The sequence below is a fragment of the Nyctereutes procyonoides genome, unplaced genomic scaffold, assembly GCF_905146905.1.
Source record: "Nyctereutes procyonoides isolate TBG_1078 unplaced genomic scaffold, NYPRO_anot_genome, whole genome shotgun sequence".
In the NCBI taxonomy this organism is placed as follows: Eukaryota; Metazoa; Chordata; class Mammalia; order Carnivora; family Canidae; genus Nyctereutes; species Nyctereutes procyonoides.
In genome coordinates, this window is record NW_026575130.1 from 13,961,308 (window position 1) to 13,986,203 (window position 24,896).

Consider the following 24,896-nt stretch of genomic DNA (forward strand, 5'->3'; position numbering starts at 1 on the left):
ATGGAGAACCTATTCTGACAGCATTTTGGAGGATATGTTATAAAGAAGGAACAAGGTTTACAGATCAGTTTGACTCAGAAAGGGGAAGGCCTAAACAGTGGGATGAAAGACAAGCATTCCAGATGGGATATGCAAATAGACCATGTGTTAAAATTGTTCTTTCAGTAATTGGGATTTTTTTATTTCAAGTTACCCTTCCTAAAGTTTTATTTTTATCTATCTTACAGAATTTGGTTGATCTTGCAGGCAGTGAAAGAGCTGCTCAAACAGGCGCTGAAGGTAATGAAAACTCATAAATGGATTTGATCTCAATGTCATCTTGTTCTTTTACAGAATAAAAAAAAGTGCTACCTTGCATTTTAGAAACTATTAAAAATGGTAATTTTGTCATGAAAGTCTTTAACATAAACTGTAGCTTCTGAGGGCACCTGGGTGGTTTAGTCAGTTAAATGTCCCAACTCTTGATATCGGTTTAGGTCATTGCCCTGTGTTAGGCTCGTGCTGGGTGTGGAGCCTACTTGAGATTTTTCTCTCCCCCACTCCACTCTCATGTTCTCTTTCTCAAAATATTTTTTTTAATGTCTTTTAAAGATTTTATTTATTTATGAGAGAGAGAGAGAGAGAGAGAGTGCGCGCACACAAGCGGAGGGCAGGGAGGGCCAGAGGGAGAATTAGACTCCCCATTGAGCAGGGAGCCCAACATGGGGCTCAATCTAAGGATCCTGGGATCATGACCTGAGCTGAAGGTGGATACTTAACCAACTGAGCCACCCAGGTGCCTCAAAGTTAAAAACGTTTTTAAAGTTCATTTAAAAGCATCTGTATCACTGTTGGGGATTTACCCCAAAGATACAGATGCAATGAAACGCCGGGACACCTGCACCCCGATGTTTCTAGCAGCAATGTCCACAATAGCCAAACTGTGGAAGGAGCCTCGGTGTCCATCGAAAGATGAATGGATAAAGAAGATGTGGTTTATTTATACAATGGAATATTACTCAGCCATTAGAAATGACAAATACCCACCATTTGCTTCGACGTGGATGGAACTGGAGGGTATTATGCTGAGTGAAATAAGTCAATCGGAGAAGGACAAACATTATATGTTCTCATTCATTTGGGGAATATAAATAATAGTGAAAGGGAATAGAAGGGAAGGGAGAAGAAATGGGTAGGAAATATCAGAAAGGGAGACAGAACATAAAGACTCCTAACTCTGGGAAACGAACTAGGGGTGGTGGAAGGGGAGGAGGGTTGGGTGGGGTGAATGGTTGACGGGCACTGAGGTTGGCACTTGACAGGATGAGCACTGGGTGTTATTCTGTGTGTTGGCAAATTGAACACCAATAAAAAATATATTTATTATTTAAAAAAAAAAGCATCTGTATCTAGCAAATTACCTATTTTAGGCTACTATAGTATCAATTAAAAAGCTTAACTATGCAGTTGGTAGGATTGGGTAGCCACAGAGTTTGTGAGAGTGCCATGAAAACCATCTAAATTTTCATAATTAGTAAGGAAATTCAGAAAGTTAGTGTAATGCAAAATTAATATACATACATTAATAATTCATAATACAAACAACAACCAGTTAGTATATTTAGTATACAGAAAGACACCATTTATAATAATGACTTGAAGATCTAATACCTAGGTAGAAACTCAACAAAAATTACCCAAGACCAAAATAAAGAAAACTCTAAAGCAGACCTAAGGGACATAATCAAATATTAAAATAAATGGAAAAGCGTACTTAGATGGGAAGTTTCAAAATTATGAAGATGTCAGACCTTTCTATGTTAATTTCCTACAGCCTAACAGAGATACTCATTGAGCATGTCCTATGTCTACCAAACTAGTGAATCCTGTGCAACTTGTGAATAAGAAATGAGTATTTGTGTTTTAATCTGGCATGTTAAATAGCATATTATATCTGGCATATTACAGCAGTAGGTGAATAATTCACCTATGAAGTAATAGCTGTCCAAAACTATTTATTGTAGTACTTTTTGTGTATGTGGTAGATTGAAAACCTACATGTCCCTCAATAGAGTGCTGAGTGAATGAATTCTGATATATCCATACAGTGGAATTTAATGCTGGTAAGAGGAAGGAAAAACACCAGTGTTTACTGATATGATATATAAATTAAAACAAAAAACCCAAAGTACAGATTAGCATATATACTGTGCTGTTTGTGTAAAAAAGGATAGGAAGAAACAAACGTATATGAGTTTGTATTTCTAAGAATCTTTACAAGAGTCCACTAACAAAAGTGATTTCCCAGTAGGAGGACTGGGACTGGTTAAATGGAACATTAGAGTGGAAGAGAGTTTTTTTCAGTGTTGTTTTTCTTGTTTTGTTTGTTTACACGTAAGCCATGTGAGCATCTTAGTTTAAAAATAAGAACTTAGCCTGTAGGAATTAATTTGGTTGCTAAACATATAGTTGCATATATGTGGAGGTTTGGAACAAACAGATTTAAACTGAGGAGCTAGGCTTTTTTTGGAAGTGAACTTTTCTTCCCTCTGATTTTTTTTTTTTTTTTTTTTTTTGCCTTAGCTATCTATTTCTTTTCGTTTTTTTTCTCAGGTGATAACCTTTCTGATCCACTTAATAGGTGGGAGGAATAAGGAGAGCGCTCCTTATAGCAGTGGTATTAAAGGGGGTTTCAGTCTAATCAAAAGCATATACTTTACCATCTGATGCTTTAATTTCTAACTTCTCATAATTTATAAGTTCATCATCTAGTACAGAGGTCAATTTTTGTTTTCATATTTGCCTAATAAATGCAGGTGTGCGACTCAAGGAAGGCTGTAATATAAATCGAAGTTTATTTATTTTGGGACAAGTAATCAAGAAACTTAGTGATGGACAAGTTGGGTAAGTTTATTCCATTGTACATTTACCTATTAATGCTTACTTTCATGAGGTTGAAAATTGTAATGTTTCAGTTGCAATCAAATAATGTACTGATTTCTTCCATGTATTAAAAAAGCTTTTGTGAATCTGAGCATGCGTAGTTATACATAGGACTGTGATCTAAATTTTTTATTTTAAATATTTTTTTAGTTAGTTTTGATCTGCCTCACATAACCTGTAAAGAAATTTTTTTAAACTGTAGCTAATTTAAGATTCTGCATTAAAAACCAACCACTTTGTTGTATAAAAATTCTTACTATTTTTTTCCCCAAACTCCTTTCTCACTAAGTGGTTTCATAAATTATCGAGATAGTAAATTAACACGAATTCTCCAGAATTCCTTGGGTGGAAATGCAAAAACTCGTATCATCTGCACGGTTACTCCAGTGTCTTTTGATGAAACCCTTACAACTCTACAGGTAAGTTTAATTTTTATTTCAATGTGGGGGGAAATCATCTTTAAGCAGAAAAAATAACCTACTAAAATTAGGTATCTTTTTTTTTAATGATATAATGTACCAGCTACAATAAAACTGATGTGTTGCCTACTAAATTTCACAATTTAACAGTCTTAGAAGATAAGACCTGTCTTCCAATGTGATTGCCTTGGATTAATTAACTATTAATAAATAGAGTTTGGAGGAAGGAGAGGTACTTTCAAGTAGAAGCAAACTTCAGAGTAGAGGGAGCATTTACACTGGAGTTACTGGGATTCCAGTAAGCCAATGTTTGTAGGTTCGCTGTTGGCATCCATCTGTCTTTAAGATAATTTCCTTCACTCTTCTGAAGGCTAGTAGCCAGTGTAAATTATAAGGACATGGAATACTCTGCATGTTCAAAAGTATCTTAATCTACCTAGGAAGAGTATTGATCTTTCTTTATAAAAATTATTAAAAAACCCTAAATATTATTTATTAATTTTTTATATTGAACACTTAACAGTCTTGTATTTTTCCCCCAGTTTGCAAGCACTGCCAAGTATATGAAGAATACTCCTTATGTTAATGAGGTATCAAGTGATGAAGCTCTCTTGAAAAGATACAGAAAAGAAATAATGGATCTTAAGAAACAGTTGGAGGAGGTATGTATGAATGAAGTATTTTAGTAAAGAATAGGGACGTAATGAGAACTAATATCTGCCCAAATGCCCAGAGATCCATTATTCATTAATAGTTGAGATCTATAACCTAAATTTATTGGGGTGGGGGGTTATATGTTTATTTTTATTTTATTTAAATTCAAAACATGGGGATCCCTGGGTGGCTCAGCGGTTTGGCGCCTGCCTTTGGCCTAGAGCGCGATCCTGGAGTCCCAGGATTGAGTCCCACGTCGGGCTCCAGGCATGGAGCCTGCTTCTCCCTCCTCCTGTGTCTCTGCCTCTCTCTCTCTCTCTCTCTCTCTCTCTCTCTCTCTCTCTCATAAATAAATAAATAAATCTTAAAAAATAAATAAATAAATTCAGTTAACATATAATGTATTATTGGTTTTAAGAGGTAGAATTCAGTGATTCATCAGCCTTATATATAACACCCAGTGCTCCTTATATCACCCAGTTACCCCATGCTTCCACCTACCCCACCCCCTCTAGCAACCCTCAGTTGTAACCTATATTTAAAACAGCTTTCAAGTAAGGAGAAATCAACTCATAAAAATTTTAGTTTAATTTACTATAAACTGAAAACTTTAGGTTTCTTAAAATTATTTTAGATTGTTTTTCATTTCCAAAGGGCAAAATTTGAGATTTTCAAATGAACCAAGTAGAGATATTCTTTCTAAATTATCACAGATACATAGGGAATTAGGTTAAAAAGAGAGACCACATATAGTTACTTAAAACTATCTTTTGTATTTTCACATTATCTTGAATTCTTCTGACCCTGAGATAACCGTCTAATATGGTAGTATAATCACTTGTCATAATTTCTTTGTTTTAACCATCATGGTTTCATATTTTGTAAAAATCTTATATTTTAGTTATCTTTTTTAAAATGAGCTGAAATTTTAAAAAATAAAATATAAAATGAACTAAAATGCCAAAGAAGTCTTATGAGAACATCTGTTCTTTTGCTGTAGGTATTGCAAGTCTGCCTTTATGACTTCTGTACCTATTATTTATATATTTTTAGGCAATTAATGGAATTACTTTAACAGCTTTGTTACAATCTTATATATGGCATCTAGAAAACTCACATGGGAAAAATACATTTTATACTTCATTATATGTTTGAGAAATTACCATGGTAACTGCCATGGTATTAATCTTGTAGGTAGGGTATATTTCATTTCACTAAACCTGATGTGGGGCTCAATCTAACAACCCTGAGATCGTGACCTGATCTGAAGTCAAGAGTCGGACACTTAACTGACTGAGCCACCCAAGAGCTGCCACATGTGAATTTAATATTCTGTTCTTTTAAACTACTTTCAAGGATTTAAAATCTAGCTACAATTATTATTAACATAACTTAATATTACATACCAAAGGTTTCCTTAGAGACTCGGGCCCAGGCAATGGAAAAAGACCAGTTGGCCCAACTTTTAGAAGAAAAAGATTTACTTCAAAAAGTACAGACTGAGAAAATTCAGAACTTAACACGGATGCTGGTGACCTCTTCTTCCCTCACATCACATCAGGAATTAAAGGTAAAATTTAAAAGATGACAACTCAGGCTTGGTATACAGAGACTAGGATAGGTATTCCTATATGTTTATTATATAGTTACATATCTCTTAACCCCTTGATACAATATATTCAGAAAACCTGGAACATTTTGTGTGTTTGCTATGCATCAGCAAAACCTAGAGGTTCACTAAAAATATTGATCTCTGAGCTTACATTTAGAGATTTTAATTCAAGAAGTCTGAAATATTGACAAGCAATCTGTACAATATGCTTAAGAAATTCTAACGAAGTTGGCCAAATGATTGGAAGCGTAGATGTCTAGGATATATGGTAATATTTTCTGTTTATAGAAATATTAATCTCAGGAAAATTGATCTAGAATATGGATCACAGTGATCAAAATTCTGACTTCCAGTATGTGTACTTTTTGTTTTGACTAGTTAGGGTTTTTTTAGTCCAGTAGATATTTTTTGGCTATGATGGTATCATGATTAAAAGGATAGCTTAGAGTTTGACTGCATGGATTTAAATCCTGATGCTGTCAATTCCTAACTCTACCTTAGGCAATGTCTTAGATCCATTTGGTTGCAGTTTCCTTATCTAAGATAATTTGATTCCCACCTCATAGGATTGTTGTGAGAATTAGATGAAATAATACATAGAATGTGCTCAGCATACTTTCCAGAGGGCAGATCCTCAAAACATGGATGCTCTTAAGATAATTATTAGCAGACATTATGTTCAAGTCACCATACTAGACATAAAGAAGGCATTTTAAGAGCTGTTTGTTGACTGACGGATGAATAGGAAACAGCCCAATGGAAGGTGTAGGGAAGAATATTTCAGGAAGAGATCCCCAAGTACAAATGCTTGGAGTAGTGAAAACAACATAATGTATTCCTTGGACTTAAAATATTTTGGTGGCAGGGTCTGACTTTAAATCACAATGAAGGATTTGAATATTACATTATGCTAAAAGCAAGGAAAAATCTTATATGGTAACATGATCACCATATAATCAGTTGTATTTCAGAAAGATGTGATTGCTAATATGCATCTGATTGGCTGGGACTCTACAAGGACTGTGACTCTAGAGATGGAAAAAAATGGATAAATTGGAGAGCTATGTAGGAGGTTGACCCAACAGGACTTTGTGATTGTTTAGATGTGAGGGGCAGGAAAAGGGCAAAAGAGGTATACAGGATGACTTGTAAACATTGCTGGGTAGCTGGTAACAGTATTCATTGTTAAGGAACACCAAATGAAGAGCAGTGGAGCTGCTGTTTTATTTGGGACATCTTCAGTTTAAGACTTGAGGCCATTGAAAATGCAAATATATGAAAATCAGGTGAACAATGTGACGTAGAGCTTTCCACTTGGACATTAGCTACTGCAGATCCAAAGTCAAGTCATAGTAATGGATGGGCTTGTTCTGAGAGCATGCTGAAAGTGAAAAGAAGACCAAAGACCAGATCCCCAGAACAGTTTTTTAGATAAAGGCAGACAATTTTTTAGATAAAAACAAGCCAAGATTAGCTCTAGAGTTAAGAAGGAAATCAGGTGAATTGTGGTCACTAAAGGAAGAGCATATTTCAGAGAGGTTGTGGTCATCAGTGTCACATTCTGATGAGAAGTTAATTAAGATAAATATAGTCAAAATTTTTTTGGGTTTGGAAACAAGAAGCTTATAGCAGTTTGAGTTATGTACTAGGTATGAAAGCCACCTTACAGAGGGTTGGAATGATTCCAAGGGATGGGATCACAAACACAGTAGAGGGGACTGGCCTTAGAGAAAAGGATCATTTATAAATTAGCTCACCTATGAAAAGGATGTAGTAAAAGGAATGTGGAGAGGATCAAATAAGATGAAATAGTACTTGTACCGTATAGAAGGACAAGAGAAGAATGGTAGCTGTGGAATCTGGAAAAACACAAGAAGAGGAGGAAAAATCAGCAAAGGAGAGTGAGTAGTGAGGGTAGCTAGCTGAGTGGGATAAAGACCAGAAGACAAAGGTGTTCCTAAAAGGATGAGGAAGTAGACGAATGACGAGAAAGGGCACAAAAGAAAAATGAAAAGAAAATTGTAGCTAGAGAGAAGTAAGGAGTGAAGAGTTTAAAAAAACTCAAAAGCAGACAGGCCTGGAGCATTCATTCATCAAGCTGTTAGGAGAGAGCTGGTGAAGATAACAGATGAATAGATAACCAGGGAGCAAGAGGTCCCAAGGGAGAAAGGAACAATGAGGTTAGGAGCTCTGGAGCAGGCATTAGCTTTATTGAATTGAAAAAGAACTGGCATCTTGAAGGCTGTGCTTAAGATTTACTCATTGAAGGAAGTTCAGATAGACTCTCTGTCCCTTCCCAGTGAGAGCTGGACACTCCAGAGTGCTTTGGGTAGCTATGGTGTGGCGGTGGCAGGTTCCCTAGATTACTTAAAAGGGTTGAATCAGCCCATTCCTTTCAATGAAGTCCCAGAAAAGTTTGTAGGGAAACTTTCAAATAAAACATGATTTTTAAATCATAATTTCATCACATTTTTTTTAATGGGGTTAAACACTGATTTTAAAAGTTTGAGTGTTTTCTTAGGATGTCCTTAGACTAATAAGATATTAAACCAGGCTTAAAAAGAATTCTACCAAGTCCATGGTTTCCAAAAATGTAAACTAATCCCCATGTTTTATAACAGTTGAGCCCAGATCTGCGTGAGGTAATTTTGATTTCTACCCTTTTAGGCTAAAAGAAAACGAAGAGTCACTTGGTGTCTTGGCAAAATTAACAAAATGAAGGACTCAAATTATATAAATGAATTTAATATGTCAACAAATATAACAACACGTAAGGCAGCTATAACTGTAATGAGCGAAATTGATGAATGTAAGTACTTTTTCAGCTACTTTTAAATTACAGAAGCATCCCTGTAAAGAATTACTTTATTTATAACTCCATTAATGTGATAAGCATATTTAATAAAATGTATGTATTTTAAATGTGATTTCATTGGAAATAATGCTAAAAATTAGTGACTTTAAGAAAGTGAACATTCGGGATCCCTGGGTGGCGCCGCGGTTTAGCCCCTGCCTTTGGCCCCAGGGCGCGATCCTGGAGACCCGGGATCGAATCCCATGTCGGGCTCCCGGTGCATGGAGTCTGCTTCTCCCTCTGCCTGTGTCTCTGCCTCTCTCTCTCTCTCTCTCTGTGACTATCATAAATAAATAAAAAAAAAAAAAATTAAAAAAAGTGAACATTCTCCATTTTCACATCTCTTAAGAATGATACACTGTAGTTAAAACACATGAGACTTTTTTTTTTTAAGGTTTTATTTATTCATGAGAGGCACAGAGAGAGAGACAGAGATAAGGCAGAGGGAGAAGCAGGCTTCCCATGGGGAGCCTGATGTGGGACTGGACCCTGGGACTCCAGGATCATGCCCTGAGCAAAGGCAGGCGCTCAACCACTGAGCCACCCAGACGTCCCCACATGAGACATTTTTATCAGTGGTTTTGTACTAATCATTATCCAGTTAAATTAGTATCCATATAACATCTGCCTTAAATTTTGTTTAATCTTGAAAGGTGGGCATTACAAGGCATGTTTCAAAATAATGTGTCTCCAACATTAGCAGTATTTTTAAGGGGCATTTTAAAACCTACTTAAAATGATCACTTCCCAAATTCAGAATTTGTCCACTTAACCTATATTGTATTAAGGATTCAGTATTTTATTACTAATTCTTACTAAGAATCTTAATTCATACAGTAATATAAATGATCATATTTGTTATTAATGCATTTTTGGCATTCATGCTGTGAGCACATGTTAGCTAATTGGAGCTTATTACCTCTGATCAGATTTTTTTTTTGTCTTCAACTTTTCAGAAATTTTATTAACATGTTTATGGATAAATTTCTTTCTCCTAATTATAGCTCTCTGCTCAGACTCTGATGTTTTCAGTAATACTTTTGATACATTAAATGAAACAGAGTGGAATCCAGCAACAAAGCTACTAAGTCAGGTAACTTAAATGCGTGTTATAGTATATTACCCTTACTCTTTTTAAAATTCATTTCTTATTGGTGTTTATGTTGTTGCAGTACATTACTGGCTTTGACTTAATTTAACAGTTTTTGTTCTAATTATTCACTATATTCCTAGTTGGTATCTGACATGTAGAAGGAAGCTAAAAACTTCATAATGCAGATGTATGGCAGTAGGTAAACTTTTGTGTCTAGTTCTTTACCAGCAGATCTTGGTATCTATGATTTTTAATTTTTTAAGTTTTTATTTTTCCTTAGACAATCCTAAGGACAAAAAGAGCTGATTCTTTTAAAGTGTCAAAATTCTCAGGCATATAGTAGAAGAATGACACATCAGGGAAGCGGTAATACTGCCAAATCATACTGAAAAATAAAAGTCAATATATTAGTACGTGTGGTTTTATCAAAACTTTAAGGAATACTGTAGTGAATTCTTTGGTAGGTATAGAGTCCATGTTTACTTTCTAGGCTACTAATGTCCAAAGAAATACAGTATAGTTTCATAAATGTATTTAAGAAAATTTCATGTTCGTTTTAGAATAAAATTACAGTGATTCTTAGGAATTATTATCATTACTTAACGATTGTGTTAGTTTAAATTAAGTGAGTATTATAAAGTGCTTTTACATCTCTAAAACATTCACTAGAAGTGTGTTATTTTTGGAAAATCCCTGATGTTAATTATTTTTTTTAACTTACAGCTTATCACTTTCTGATAATAGAATACAAAACAAAAACAGGCCTCTTTTGAGTAGGGTAAAACGTAGCAGCCATTAGAGTGTTAGAGGTCAATAAATAATACCTCTGTTCCCTTTCTAAATTCAGACCTATCTGAGAAATAAAACAGGCATCAAACAGGTGGAGAATTAAATTATCAGCTTTATGACTATGGAGCTTAATGATCTGTGGTCAAGTGGACTTCCCAGGATGCTCCCCAGCCTCTTACATCTGAAAACTTTTCCAGTCAGATACAGGCAGAGCACTTGTTTACATGATCTTTTCTTTTTTTCCATACCCCTTTCAAAATAGTCTTCTAAGCTAGTTTACAAAGTGCACAGCCTTTATTTTACACTGGCTCAAGCTAGACCATTAGAAAGATATTAAAGAAGAGAATGGCCTAAGTTAACTACACGATTTAAGGTTAAGATATTTGACAAATCCAAATTCTAGTTAAGGAAACAAAGAATATATTATTTGAATTCTCTCTGACTTGAAAATCTGGTTTTGTTTCTAATAGGAGAACTTAGAAAGTGAGCTGAATTCACTTCGTGCCAACTATGATAATCTGGTATTGGACTATGAACAACTAAGACAAGAACATGAAGAAATGGAATTGAAATTAAAAGAAAAGAATGATTTGGATGAATTTGAGGCTCTAGAAAGAAAAGCAGAAAAAGATCAGGAGGTAAGAGATATGGAAACATGAAACTAAAACTACACTTTTAAAATAAGGATCATTCTCTTAAAGATACTTATTTCTAAGGTTGATATGTGGAGAATCCAACCATTTTCTCTATGTATACACAATTTAGAGAATTTAAGAAATAATTTGTTTATATTATTTTTAAAGTATTTAAATCGTATTTGTTTCACTTGTACTTCACACAAGAAGTACCAATTTAAAATGTCTTTGGGAAGGTTTGGTTCATCTGCCTACAGGTGGATTTGTCTTGAAGAAACGATTTCCTTGTAATTTGTATATTAGTTAATTTGTTGAGTACACTGGAAATACTGTCTAGAGTATAACCATTTCCTACTGAGACCAATATGAAATTTTACTATCTGGCTGAATTTTCTATGCATGGATACCATGTATTAATGGATTTCATTTTCTTTAAAAAAATATATTCCTAAATATTTAGAACATTATTGGAATAACTGGGGAAGCTGATTTTGCTCATGTCTTTTAACATATCAGAATTACTGTGAAAATTAGTGTAACTAATACTAGTAATGAAAATTTAAAAAAATGAAACCGATCACTTAAATTTTCTAAATATTTAATATTAGGCTTCATGTGAAGAAAACCTAATCCAAAAATCCTCAGACTTCAGACACTTAGAAATTATCCAAGAAATTCAAGAGACTTCTTAGAGTCCTTAACCTAGAAGTTACAGATATTACGAATTATTTTACAGAATTTTCAAATGCATATTCATTTCTCTGGAACAAGTGTCCATAGCTGTTATCAAACTATAAAGCAATGTATTACTCTCCTCTCCCACCCCAAGTAGTAGCCAGGGTTCTAGTGTAGTTAAAATATGAGTTTATTTGCAGCTACTTCTGAGATTACTGTAAGGTTAGCCCAAAGGGACACAATGCTTTTTCCTCTATTGCTTCATTTCTCATCCTCCTTTTTTTTTTTTTTAAAGGAAAAAGAGTTCAGTGCAAAAAGTATTATTTCCAGTCTAAGAGGCAGTCTATGTGTTCTCCACAGGGTTTCATTTAATTTGTTTTAAAATTGGCATGTTAACAAAATACAAACTGTTGTATATTAACCTGTGGACTTCAATCAATAAAATTGAGTTTCATAAGAAGGGATGTGGTCTAGTGTCATGGTTAAGAGCATGGCTCTGGAGACAACCTTGCATCTGAGTGGGATACAAGGCCTTGAGCGAGAGCGAGTCCCTGAATCTCCCAGGGCTTACTTCCTGTTTCTAAGTTTTTTACATGATTTATATATTCAATTAATAATAAAAACTAAAGCTCACAGAGTATAGGACTTGACTCTCACATCCTGATTTTTTTTTCCTTTTAACCACACTCAAGGGGGTAACAGTGCTTTTCATCATTATTTGGACACAATTAAAATTCTAGATTTTATAAGGTAACCTAAAATGTTTAAGTAATAAAAGCTTACTCCGTTCAAAGGCAGTTCCATTCCATTTTAAACTAAAAATGTAAGTCTGTGTATGCAGTAAAATATGTTCCCTAAACCTCCATTTTGGGGAAAAGCTTAACCAAAAAGGAATAAAATGTCAAATTATAGCCTTAGGACATGTGGTCTTTCCCTGGTTTGCCTAATGGTCTTATAAATCACCAGAGCTGTGTATCATTTTCAAATGGGAATATAGAAATACGGGATGTTTAGACAGTAATTTTTAGAAGGAGGGGTAGACAAGGTCAAGTATCAAGCTCAGGGAACAAAAGAAATTCCAACCCTCTAACTGATTTAACTTGATTTATGTTAGAATTTTAACAACTTGGAGGTTTTCGTCTTAAGTTAAATATTTTCTTTCAGCTGCTGAAAATTATAGCTGAAATCTGCAATATTTTCTTAATGTAGCAACCGATTAACTGTCAGTCATGTCATATACTTTCTCCTATGCTCAACATCTTAAATAATACCTCATTAGGAAGTTACAGTCCAAGCTGTACAAAAGCTAATCTTTCTCCATTAATGAGAACTAATACTTAAAAGTACTATTTCAGATGAGAAGATAAGGTTTCTTTCTAAATGTGTATTTTCTAAAATGAAGACTAATTATTTAGTTCTTTATTGGTAAATATGATTTTGTTGCACAAAATTTACAAACAGGAAAGAAAAAAGACAAAGCCAATTTATACCCAATGCAAATGTCTGAAATTTTGCCAGTTGATAACCATTAACCATATGTGATGGTTGAAGTGTAGCTAGTCTGAATTGACATAAGTATAGAAAAAAGAATGTAAGCTATTTCTTTAGTTTTTTATATTGATTACATGAACAAATGATAACATTTTGTTATATTGTCATTTGGATATTTATATCAGTGTGTATCACTTGGATATTTTAGGTTAAAATAGATTTTTAAAATGAATTCTGTTTTTTTTTAATGTGGCCAGTAGGAAAATTTTATTTTTGATATTTTATTTAAATTCAATTTGCCAGCATAATAACACCCAGGGCTCATCCTATTAAGTGAAACTTCACTTACTAATTTGGCTCACATATTTCTGGATGATGCTGACCTAAAATGGTAATGCTAACAGTAGCACTACTCTGAATCTAAAACTAGTTAGGACTGAATTATTAACATTCAGAAAATATTACTTAAACCAGATGCTATTTTCATAAATCCCTTATATTCTACTAGAATTTGCTATTACTTATTTTCTTCTTTTCTTAGTCTTATTTAAATTCAATTAATTAACATTTAGTGTATCATTAGTTTCAGGTATAGAGTTCAGTTAATCATCAATTGCATTAACACCCAATGCTCATCATATCAATGCCCATCACCCAGTTACCCCAACCTCCCACCTACCTTGCCTTTACTTTTTAAAGACTCATCGAATTATGAAAATTTCATAATTCTAACAGAAAATGTTTATCTGTGGCAAATTGTCATTTACATGTTTTGACACAAAAGTGTCAAATATTTAATGCACCAGATATTTGATGGGAAGGAAACTTTAAGAGAAATACTTAAATCTTTAAGTATTCTTTATACTTTTACACAGTTAAAAAAATAGGAGCAATAAATCATCATTCCAATATTTTCTGTAGAATGAGTCAACAACAAGGTAATAATTGGTAGTCCTATACATATCTCTGTAGCTTTAGTGAACGGTGATATTATTGTAAAGGCACCACATGAAACTACCCTAAACCAAACCTAAATTCTAAACCACAAATCCTTAGAAAGTATGCCGTTTAAAGCTAAATGGATAATTGATGGGAAGAAAAAAAAAATCTTAATTTTTTAAGATTAATAAATACACAACTGCATTTAACTTAGCCAAAACAAAATCTATTAAAAGTGTGTTTTTTTTTTAAGTTTGCTTACCAGTTTATCCCCTCCAAGGGATGCGTACTAATTTACTTTTAACATTATAGCATTATTAACAGATGACATAACTGTTACTTGGGCCATGCTGAGGTTTTTTTCTTGTTTGCTTGTTTTGTGAGGTTTGGGGATTTTTTTTTGTTTGGCTTATCGTGTTTCTGTTTGTTTTGTATCTTCAAATAATGAGGTGCTCTTACTGTTTTGGTGTTTCTGAATCAGTGAGTAAAGCTGTCTTTTGGGAGTTTTTTTGTTTTTGTTTTTTTTCTTTTTCTTTCTCTCTCTCTTTTTTTTTTTTTTTTTTTTTTGCTTTATTAACTGTTGGTTTGCTCTGTTGTCTATTCACATGCTCTTCCAGATGCAACTAATTCATGAAATTTCCAACTTAAAGAATTTAGTTAAGCATGCAGAAGTGTATAATCAAGACCTTGAGGTGAGCATTTGTGTTGGTATTTCTATTATAAGGAACTAGAACTATAAAATGTACACTATATGTAATTGAACATGATTTCAGAAAATAGAACATTTTGTCTTTTAAATATCAACTTTTTAAAATTTCACTCTTTAAACTATTAAACTTTATTTAAAACTATCAACTATTTAAACTTTTTAATCCCCTAAAATTTAAATCCAATAAAATGTTTCACACTTCTTATAGAATGAACTAAGTTCAAAAGTAGAGCTGCTTAGAGAAAAGGAAGACCAGATTAAGAAGCTACAGAAATACATAGACTCTCAGAAGTCAGAAGATATTAAAACGGACTTGTCCTACTCATCGGTAAAAACCAGGTTTATTTTGTTGTTTAGTCATGTTAAGCATTTCTAGTATACCATCATCATTATTATAGCTTATATTGAGCCTGCTCTATGTCAGGCACTCTTGTAATTGTTTTACATATTGTATTTTATTTAATTTTGTCAATAAGTCCATGAAAGAGGGACTATTAGTATCATTGCCATTGTATGGTTAACGAATCATTTGTAGAGAATTGAGGATATCACTCTGAATGAGTATAAGTCAGTTAAAGATGAGCATCCATTAAAAATCAGTTATTCTGGGCAGCCCCCGTGGCCCAGCGGTTTAGCGCCACCTTCAGCCCAGGGTGTGATCCTGCAGACCAGGGATCGAGTCCCACATCAGGCTCCCTGCATGGAGCCTGCTTCTCCCTCTGCCTGTGTCTCTGCCTCTCTCTCTGTGTCTGTCATGAATAAATAAAATCTTTAAAAAAAAAAGTTATTCCAACATTTTTATTTCTAATTGTTTTATGCAAATGCATGCAGAAGTATGTAGTCCGTATCTCCAGGTAAGCACTTATGTTGATATTGATAACTAGAACTATACATATGAGTGAGCATGGTTTTATAAATTTCATTAATATTAATGCATTCTCACTATAATTTAAATAAGTATTTTAACAGTTTGGTATTTTTCAGAAACTGTAGCTCTAGATGACTTTAGTTGGTATAAGATATGGCACTAAATTGAATCTCATGGTGAAATTGTTAATTTTTGCTATTTGCTTTCTATTCTATTTGCTCTTGGTTCTCCTCATTACTTCAAGAAAGTATCAGTTTGATTCCCATTTTTAACATTCTCTTTAAGAAGTCAGCAGATTCTAGCTGGAATTTCAGTTTCTGTTCTTTTGTTTTCATTTGAGTTTTTCAGAATACTTTTTATTACCTTCTCTTGGTACTCTTCTGTTACCTGTTACTAATGACAAATAATCCATTGTGAAAGTGATCTTACTATGGTAAGGCCATGGAAAGAAAGGCACTTTCATCTGATCCTGGAGTATCTATTGATAGAGTGGCAAGCAGAATTGCCCACTTTTTAAAAATTGTTATTTCTTTCTCTTTATTCATCCAACTTATTCATTTGTTCATTGTGCATTAATATTCTGCCAAGGACAGATGGCTGAATTTATGTAAGCTGAATTTATGATAAAAAATTATATTATCTTAAAATGACACTCAGAGACTGGATCTTCTCATGTATTTATCGATCATTTGCATTTTCTGTGAGTTGCCCGTTCATCCTGTTTGTCTATTGGATTTTTTGTCTTAATTTGTGATTTCATGTACTTAATTTTAACTATGAACTACTCACCTACCATGTTTTAGAATAACTTAAAAATACATAGGAAACAATTGTGTGTTAACTTTTTGTTTTTTAAATATTTTATTTGTTCATGAGAGAGACAAAGAGAAAGGCAGAGACATGGAGGGAGAGACATGTGGGACTCAATCCCCGGGCCCGGGATCCCGTCCTGAGCCGAAGGCTCAACCACTGAGCCACCCAGACATCCCTGTGGGTTAACCTTTTATAAACAATAGCAAATTTCTTCAGTCTATGTAATACTATAATTTGGAAAAATATAATCATAGGTTTTAAAGTATTTTTATTATGGAAAATCTTTCTTTTCATCTTTCCTAAATACACATTTGATAATTAGTATATTTTCACTATTTTTTTATTTATTTGGAATAACATCTGTGTACGTGTTCTCTAAAGTCTTTTCCAATTCTCAGAAAGTTAGATTTCACTAAATTATTTTTATCATGTGTATAGGAAAGCACTGAAGACCTAAAACAAATGAAACAGACTTTACTTGATGCTGAAACTGTAGTCCTTGATGCTAAGAGAGAATCAGCTTTTCTTAGAAGTGAAAATCTGGAGCTGAAAGAGAAAATGGTAAGTGATTCCTATAATATTTATAATAAAGCAGTTTTTACAATCAGTACATTTCTGTGAATTTGTAATATTTTTCTTAATAGAAAGAACTTAGAAGTAGATACAAGCAAATGGAGAATGATATTCAGTTATATCAAAGACAGTTGGAGGCAAAAAAGAAAATGCAAGCTGATCTGGAAAAAGAATTACAATCTTCATTTAATGAGATAACGAAACTCACCTCCCTTATTGATGGCAAAGTTCCAAAAGGTATTTCATAATTTCAGACTTCCCTCTTTGCAGATTTGACTTTATCTGGAAACCTACCTGAAGGATTTTGTGACTGACTACATTTCAATTATTAGAAATCTATTATTCAAAAAAAAAAAAAAAAGAAATCTATTATTCTCTGATCTGATTTTTTTAATAGCCTAATATAAGTTTCAGTATCATTTGGTATTATTATTTATAACTGTTTCCATGGAATTAGATTCATAAGGGTTTAAGAATTATTTTTCAAATAAATTGGACCTAATTTTCAAAAAGTAACAATCTAATTGCTAAAATTTGAAGAACTATTAACAATTAGATTACCTGTTAACCAATACTCTTTCCTTAATAAATTTTATATGGTCTGATTAAATGATCTAACTTTGCCTGTAATTTAGATTGTTACAATAACTGCAAGCTGTTTACCCAAAATGTCCTAGGTTTGCTCTGTAATTTGGAACTGGAAAGAAAGATTACTGATTTCCAGAGAGAACTAAATGAAAAAGTTGAAGAAAATGAAGCTTTGCATAAAGAAGTTAAGTTGCTCTCAGCGTTGAAATCTTTACCCTCAGAAATAGAAATGCTGAGGAAAGAGGTAAACACATTTTCAAGCAAATAACTCTTCTTTTGAAATAAAAACCTTTGTGATAGCACTTTAAATATTTTGCCATAGTTTATTTTAAAGTAGCAAGCAAGAGACTATAAACATTTCATTCAGCTTGTTGGGAATAGAAATGATTGTAGTTCCTCCTGATTTTTACAACTAGACGTAAAAACACATTTTCAAAGCATACTTAACAGTATACTTAGTAACATTATCCGTGTTGCAACCATTTCTACAGTCCTCAAATGTTGCATTTAAACAGAGTTCTAGGGGTGTCTGGGTGGCTCAGTCAGTTGAGCATCAAGTCTTGTTTTCAGCTTGGTCATGATCTCGGAAGTGGTGAGATCTAGCCCCGCAGCAGCTCTGCACTTAGTCCAATCTGTTTGTTCCTTTCCCTTTGCTCCTCCCCCCGCACTCTAAAATAAATTTTAAAAAATAAATAAATAAACAGAGTTCTATAGGGGGTGTCTGGCTGGCTCAGTCAGTAGAGGGTGCAGACTCTTTTTTTTTTTTTTAAGATTTTATTTATTTGTTCATGAGAGACACAGAGAGAGAGAGACAGAGACACAGGCAGAGGGAGAAGCAGGCTCCATGTAGGGAGGCTGATGTGGGACTCCATCCTGGGACTCCAGGATCACGCCCTGGGCCAAAGGCAGGCGCTAAACCGCTGAGCCAATTTTTTTTTTAAGATTTTATGAGGGTGCAGACTCTTGATCTCAAGGTTGTAAGTTCAAGCCTTACATTGGGTAGGGAGATAACTTAAAAATAAATTCTTTAAACAGAGTTCTATGGCCCATCCTTTTTCTAATCTTTTTTTTTTTTGTACTATTCTTATCACTATGTTGAATAAAAAAGAGTAATGAGATATCAGGGAGGGCAGTGATAGTTTAGAAGTCAGTGTAAATCTTGTAGGCTAGTGAATAATCCCATAAACCATCTACCAGCCTTTCCTTTCTCTCTGCCTTTCTAAAAGAAATAAAAAATGACAAGTGTTTGAAGACCAAATGACAGACATCATGCTAAAGAACTCTAGAAACATTATTTTATTCAGTCATCCTAAAAACTCTTTAGTGTAGTTGCTATTTTTTAGCTGTGCTTAGGTGAGCTTCATAGATGCACCTCCTATCCTCAGTCTGTGATTGAAACAGTCCTGCTATATTATCCCTGTCCTTGGTCTCTGCTTTAGTTCACTTCTCTTCTTCCCACCATTTCTACCTTACCTTTCACAATGATTTTACTTTTTATAAGCTGGCTATGGCTTATTTAAATAATAATTCAAATAAAGCTTAATTATTTAAACTATTCAGGGATTACATTTTTAGAAATTGGAGCTGCATTCAAAGGCTTTAGGAAAAAAATGTGTCAAATTCTAAGAAAAATCATAAAATGTCTGACACACCAAGAGGTTAGAAAATAGAATGATAGATAAGGAAATAAAGGCACATCTTGAAATGAAATGTTTCTGAGTGTCCCTTCTGCATGCATTTCTTACTAGAACCCAAAGAGATCAGAAAACAAAACTTTTAATGTATTAAAAAGGATAATACATTGTTAAGGAGTTGGTGATGATAAAAATGTTGCCTTTCCTCGGTCAAAGCTTTGCTTAGTTACAGTCTTTCCACCCTGCCCCAGAGGAAACTCTTTCTTTTTTTTTGTCCCTGACAACTGCTTCAGTAGCTCACACATTGCTCACAGAGCTAAATTTTATTTCTTTTCCATAGATACATGATAAATCTGAAGAGCTCTGTATAATAACATCGGAAAGAGAGAAGTTGAATTCTGAAGTAGTTCAAAAGGAAAGTAGAATTCAAGATTTACTTGAAGAAATTGGGAAAACTAAAAATGACCTAGCAACTATCCGATTGAATTATGAAAGCACTGATCAAGAATTCCAAGATTTTAAAAATCATCATATTGAATTTGAGCAAAAGTATAAGATGGTCCTTGAAGAGAATGCAAGAATGAATCAGGAATTAGGAAATCTCTCTGAACAAGCTCAAAAACTTGGTTTAAGTTTGGATGCTTTGAGCAACACAGAGGTTGGTATAAGACACCCTCTAGGGAAGTGATCTGTAGTCTTCTGGGGTTTAGTTACCATATATATACACCATGGAGTGCTCTGCTTTTTCACATTTACTTCTTCTTATTTTAAAGCTTTCTCCCAAATCTGAAGAACTTCTACAAAAAGCAACTGAGAGTCAAAAAAGGTTAAATGAAGTGGAAGAGCTGAAGGAACAATTAGAAAGTACAGGTTCAAGGCTGCAAACTATAGAAAAGGAAAAAATACTGATTGCTGAGCAACTTCAGCAAACCTTGGTAGAAGTAAGAACCTTAACCCAAGAAAAAGATGACCTAAAACAACTCCAGGAGAGCCTGCAGATTGAGAGGAACCAACTCAAAAGTGACATTCAGGATACTGTAAACATGGTAAGGCTTTGAGTAAACTCTGAAAACTCAGAGCCTCTTCATACAAATATTACAGGAGCCATCACTTAAGATTCACGTTCAAGTAGTCACTAAAAGGTATTTCTACTGGTTCACATTATTCTAACGGAAATTGTTTTTTGTTTTTCTGACAAAGAATATAGACACCCAAGAACAATTACGAAATGCTCTTGAGGCTTTGAAACAACACCAAGAAATAATTAATACACTAAGACTGAAAATTGCTGAGAAAACTTCCAGGCATTTGGAAACAAAGGAAAACCTAGGAGAAGCTAAGGATGAATTCCAGGAAGAGGTAAAAATAGTGCTTCCATCCAAAGTTTTTATATATGTGTAGATGAGTTTTCTCTTTTACTTGAAACACTTAAGAACATAATGATAGTCTCAATCCCATTTATCATCCACTGTGCTAGTAACTAAAAATAATTTACAAGCATAACCCTAATGTCTTTGAAATAACTTCAGATATAACTGCTTACAATCAATTTGAAACAAAAAGAGAGAAATTCATTTGAACTTTGAGCTGATATTTTCAGAGGCCTGATGTATTTTTTTTTCCTGATGTATTTTTAATGTCCTTGAAAACGCCTCTGAATTCTGTCTAAAATACTTGGTTTTATGTCAGATTTTAAATATGAAACTTGCTTAGAGTTCACTATAAAATCAATGTGTATATTGCATTTATGACTATTTCTAGGGCTTGTGCTATAATTTTAATGTTAGGGGCTTAAATCTCAACCTTAATTTATTCTAGATGGTATGGCTCATTTTGTCCTGTGACCTTAGGAGAATAAGGTCTTTTTTTTTTTTTTTTTTTTTTTTTTTTTTTGGAGAATAAGGTCTTAACTGATTAATTATATACAAGAAAGGCTAATGTTGTGTTTGTTTTTGTTTTTGTTTTTTTTATACATTTATTTTTATTGGTGTTCATTTTGCCAACATTGTTTTTTGTTTTAAGAGCTGTGTTAGTCCACTAGGGTTGCCATCACAAACTATCACAGACTGGGTAGCTAAAATAACAGAAATTTTCTTTCTCTCAGTTGTGGAGGCTAAAGTCCAAGATTAAGGTGCTAGAAAATTTGGTTTCTGTTAAGTCTTTGCTTCCCTGCATGCAGATGGCACCTTCCCTCTGTGTCCTCACATGACCTTTTTCTTATGCTTGAGCTAAGAAAGAGCACTAATGTTTTTTCCTCTACTTAAAAGGACACTGATCCTGAGGCGCCTGGGTGGCTCAGTTGGTTAGGCAACTGATTCTTGATTTCAGATCAGATCTTGATCTCAGGGTTGTGAGTTTGAACCCCACGTCTGGCTCTGAATGAACGAATGAATGAATGAATGGTCACCAGTCCTATTAGATTAGGGCCCCAGTTTTATGACCTCATTTAACCTTAATTACTCTCCTTAAAGACTTTATTTTCACATATAGCCACATGGGGTTAGGGCTTCAACATGAATATTAGGAGGACACAATTCAGTCTCTAACAGGTGATTGCATATAATTTTGTACGATGGATTCGTTTACTGTCTTTCAATTTTATGTACTTAATACTATTTAATCTAGAATATTTGCTACCAGGAATTTAAAACATTCATCAGTGGGAGACTGATGAAATAATCTTTTGTACATACATAGCTTGGAATAGTCTATGTAGATATGTATGTGTATAGATAAGGCAACTGGGTTTTATATGGTCATATAATTTTTTAAAACTACATATTATATGCAAACAGAAAAGTCACCAGATGGACATATTACTAAATAAAAGCAAATAACTACTTCAGAATAATTCAGTAAGCTCCAGCTTATGTAAATAAATCTTTATATAGATTTATCTACTATATAAGCAGGCTTTTATTTTTCCCGTGGGGTACAGTATTTTTGCCTTGGAAAAGCTTTTCCTCCCTCTCCCTATGCTTCATTTCTTCTCTCCTAGAAAAGCTTTTTCACTTGTTTTAAATATCTTGTGTTCTCAGCTTATCTATAGTTTGGATCCACCAAATGAGCCAAAGGCGTTTGACCTTGATTTGAAATTTATGACTTTCACTTTCATTAGAGGAAGGTTTTTTGAAAAGATTTTTGAAAATAAGCTACAATTAATAGCTGCTTTAAACAAATGTAAAATGCAATCATAGGGCCCCCTGAGAAGGGGCAATGGCAGAAGAGTGAGGGAGAGGGAGAGTTCTATTCACTGGAACCAGCTGGTCTGTGGTATTGTTTATGTTAGAATCATCTGTGTTCATAAAAAATGTCCTACTGGCGCTTTTCTGTTTCTTGGAGTTTCTCAAATCTGGGATAGAAGAGTAGGATCAGCTTGGTCTTCTGTTAACATGTTCATGATGGAATCTCATGTGGATCCCTCTATTCATCTGGGCCCCAAAGGGCTGTATTAGTAGGTCTCTCATGAATTCCCTTGGAGTGCCCACTTTGAATCCTGCCTGATGTTTCTCTCTAGAAATGCAGTTCCTCTAGTCTGTCTCAACAGAAATTTTAAACAATGATTAGTAAGCTTATCTAATGTAAAGGACACAATTCTTTTTCTTTATTTTATAATAAGATCTGTTAGATTTTGCTCATGATAGCTGAAATACTTTCTGGGCTGAGTTCAGTTCTGAAATGTACCTTGGGTATTCTCACATACTTTGTCTCAGCCTGCTTTGTTTTTGTGTACATTCCTACATTTAGAAGTATAGATGCAAGTTTCTGGATTACAGTATCTGACAAACTAGTCCCAATGACTTTTCCTTACCTTAAGTTCTCATGTAATTAGCTCTGTGTTTGCTATTGTCAGAAACTCATGCATACGGCCAACAGTAAGAGAATAGATTTGTCCAAACTCATTTAAGAGAATTGAGCAACTACTAAAAATTACAATTTGAAGATTATGTAACAGCATGGGAAAATGCATGTGATCTAAGTGGAAAAAAAAAAGCAAAAACGAATTTTACATATATTAATCATTAGTCATAATTACTGTGTTCAACATTTTTTCAAGGACAAACTGAAAGAAAATATTCTAGAATTCTAGTACTGGGTTGTGTAAACTAGTGACATTGGATGGAATTTTTCTTTCTGTTTTTCAGTTTCTAATGCATTTGTAGATTATCATAGAATTTTTTTTAAGCTTTTATTTATTTGAGACAGCAGGGGAAAGGGGGCAGAGAGAGAGGAAAAGAGAATCTCAAGCCAACTCCCCATTGAGCGTGGTGCCTGACACAGAGCTAGATCACATAACCTTGAGATCATAACCTGAGCCAAAATTAAGAGTTGGATGCTTAACCAACTGAGCCACCCGGGCACCCCTATTATTAAAACTTTTTAAAACATATGTGGCCGATATGGAGCTGAATTTATTTCCTGGATGTGTAAGGTTATATAGTGATAACCTAATTTCATACCATTGATTATAATGTCAGTCTTTGTCTCCTTTTATCAAGGAGTAAACATATTAGGTTATCTTTGCCTAAGACTTATTAACAGATAAATGAATTTATACAACATGCTTTTCTTAAGCAGAATATAAAAAGTATATTTTTTAGAAAGATGGATTATACTACTATAATATGAAATCTGTTTCCATCAAAATTATTTTGCCCTCTCATATGATAAAACTCCATCCAGCCTTGTATGAGTATGACTGCTTCTGAAAATAATGATTTCTTGAGTGTGAGGGATAGAGAATTATTTCCAACTTTTGATGGAAAGAATATGGGGGAAATGTGAGGTAGCTTACTCTTTCATAAAATTAGGTTGATCTATTATCATACATGATGATAATTTTAATTATCTACAGCTGTGTAGGTAGTTCTTATCCATGAACAAGAGTATGCTTAAGGGCATAAACTCTGGAGCCAGACCTCTTGAGTTCAAAACCTGAGTGACTTTGGGCAAAGGACCTGTCATCCTCTCTGGGATTCAATTTCCTCATCTGTCAAATGTAAATATTACTAGTACCTGCCTCATAAGGTTAGAGTGAAGATTAAATGTATATGCAAGTAGTGCCTGATAAATAATTTTAAAATGTAAGTTTTGGCAATTTTTATTATTTAAATTGTTATTAATTGAGAAATTCTTCTTTAATCTATTTATATTTTAGATGGTTGACACAGATAAAAAACAGAATTTGAAAGCCAAAAATACTCAAGCACTGGTTGTGAATGTTGAAGATAATGAGCTAACTGAGCAACAGAGAAAGATATTTTCTTTAATACAAGAGAAGAATGAACTGCAACGAATGTTAGAGAGTGTTACAGCAGAAAAGGAACAGTTAAAGACTGATTTAAGGGAAAATATTGAAATGGTAGGATCTGGCACTGTATCCTTACTTAGCAATATGTTTTTGTCTTGTATGTTCTGGGTTTTTACAACTTCACTGAGGCATAATTTACATATGAGAAATGCATCTCATGCAAGTGTACAGTCTGATGGCTTTTGACAAATATCACTCCTTGTGTACCCTCCACCCTAGTCAAGATGTAGAATATTTGCCTTACCCTACAGAGTTCTCTTGCACCTTGACCCAGTCAATTCTAACCTCACTCTCTGCCCTATCCTGACTCACTGTCC

At 33.9% G+C, this 24,896-nt stretch overlaps 1 protein-coding gene across 6 annotated transcripts in view; it reads left to right on the plus strand.

Annotated features, from left to right (window-relative positions):
• CENPE (centromere protein E) overlaps window positions 1–24,896 on the plus strand; it is an 83,325-nt gene that overhangs the window by 16,519 nt on the left and 41,910 nt on the right. For 5 of the 6 annotated variants that reach the window (XM_055342540.1, XM_055342541.1, XM_055342544.1 and 2 more), the window contains exons 9-25: window positions 228–279; window positions 2,796–2,883; window positions 3,212–3,341; window positions 3,884–4,003; window positions 5,407–5,565; window positions 8,275–8,416; window positions 9,466–9,554; window positions 10,814–10,981; window positions 14,701–14,775; window positions 15,001–15,120; window positions 16,912–17,034; window positions 17,118–17,283; window positions 17,724–17,878; window positions 19,609–19,926; window positions 20,042–20,314; window positions 20,469–20,627; window positions 24,427–24,630. In XM_055342540.1, coding sequence (XP_055198515.1) covers window positions 228–279; window positions 2,796–2,883; window positions 3,212–3,341; window positions 3,884–4,003; window positions 5,407–5,565; window positions 8,275–8,416; window positions 9,466–9,554; window positions 10,814–10,981; window positions 14,701–14,775; window positions 15,001–15,120; window positions 16,912–17,034; window positions 17,118–17,283; window positions 17,724–17,878; window positions 19,609–19,926; window positions 20,042–20,314; window positions 20,469–20,627; window positions 24,427–24,630 — 2,541 coding nt within the window. The remainder of the gene's footprint in view (window positions 1–227; window positions 280–2,795; window positions 2,884–3,211; window positions 3,342–3,883; window positions 4,004–5,406; window positions 5,566–8,274; window positions 8,417–9,465; window positions 9,555–10,813; window positions 10,982–14,700; window positions 14,776–15,000; window positions 15,121–16,911; window positions 17,035–17,117; window positions 17,284–17,723; window positions 17,879–19,608; window positions 19,927–20,041; window positions 20,315–20,468; window positions 20,628–24,426; window positions 24,631–24,896) is intronic. The other variant, XM_055342542.1, reaches the window with a different exon arrangement.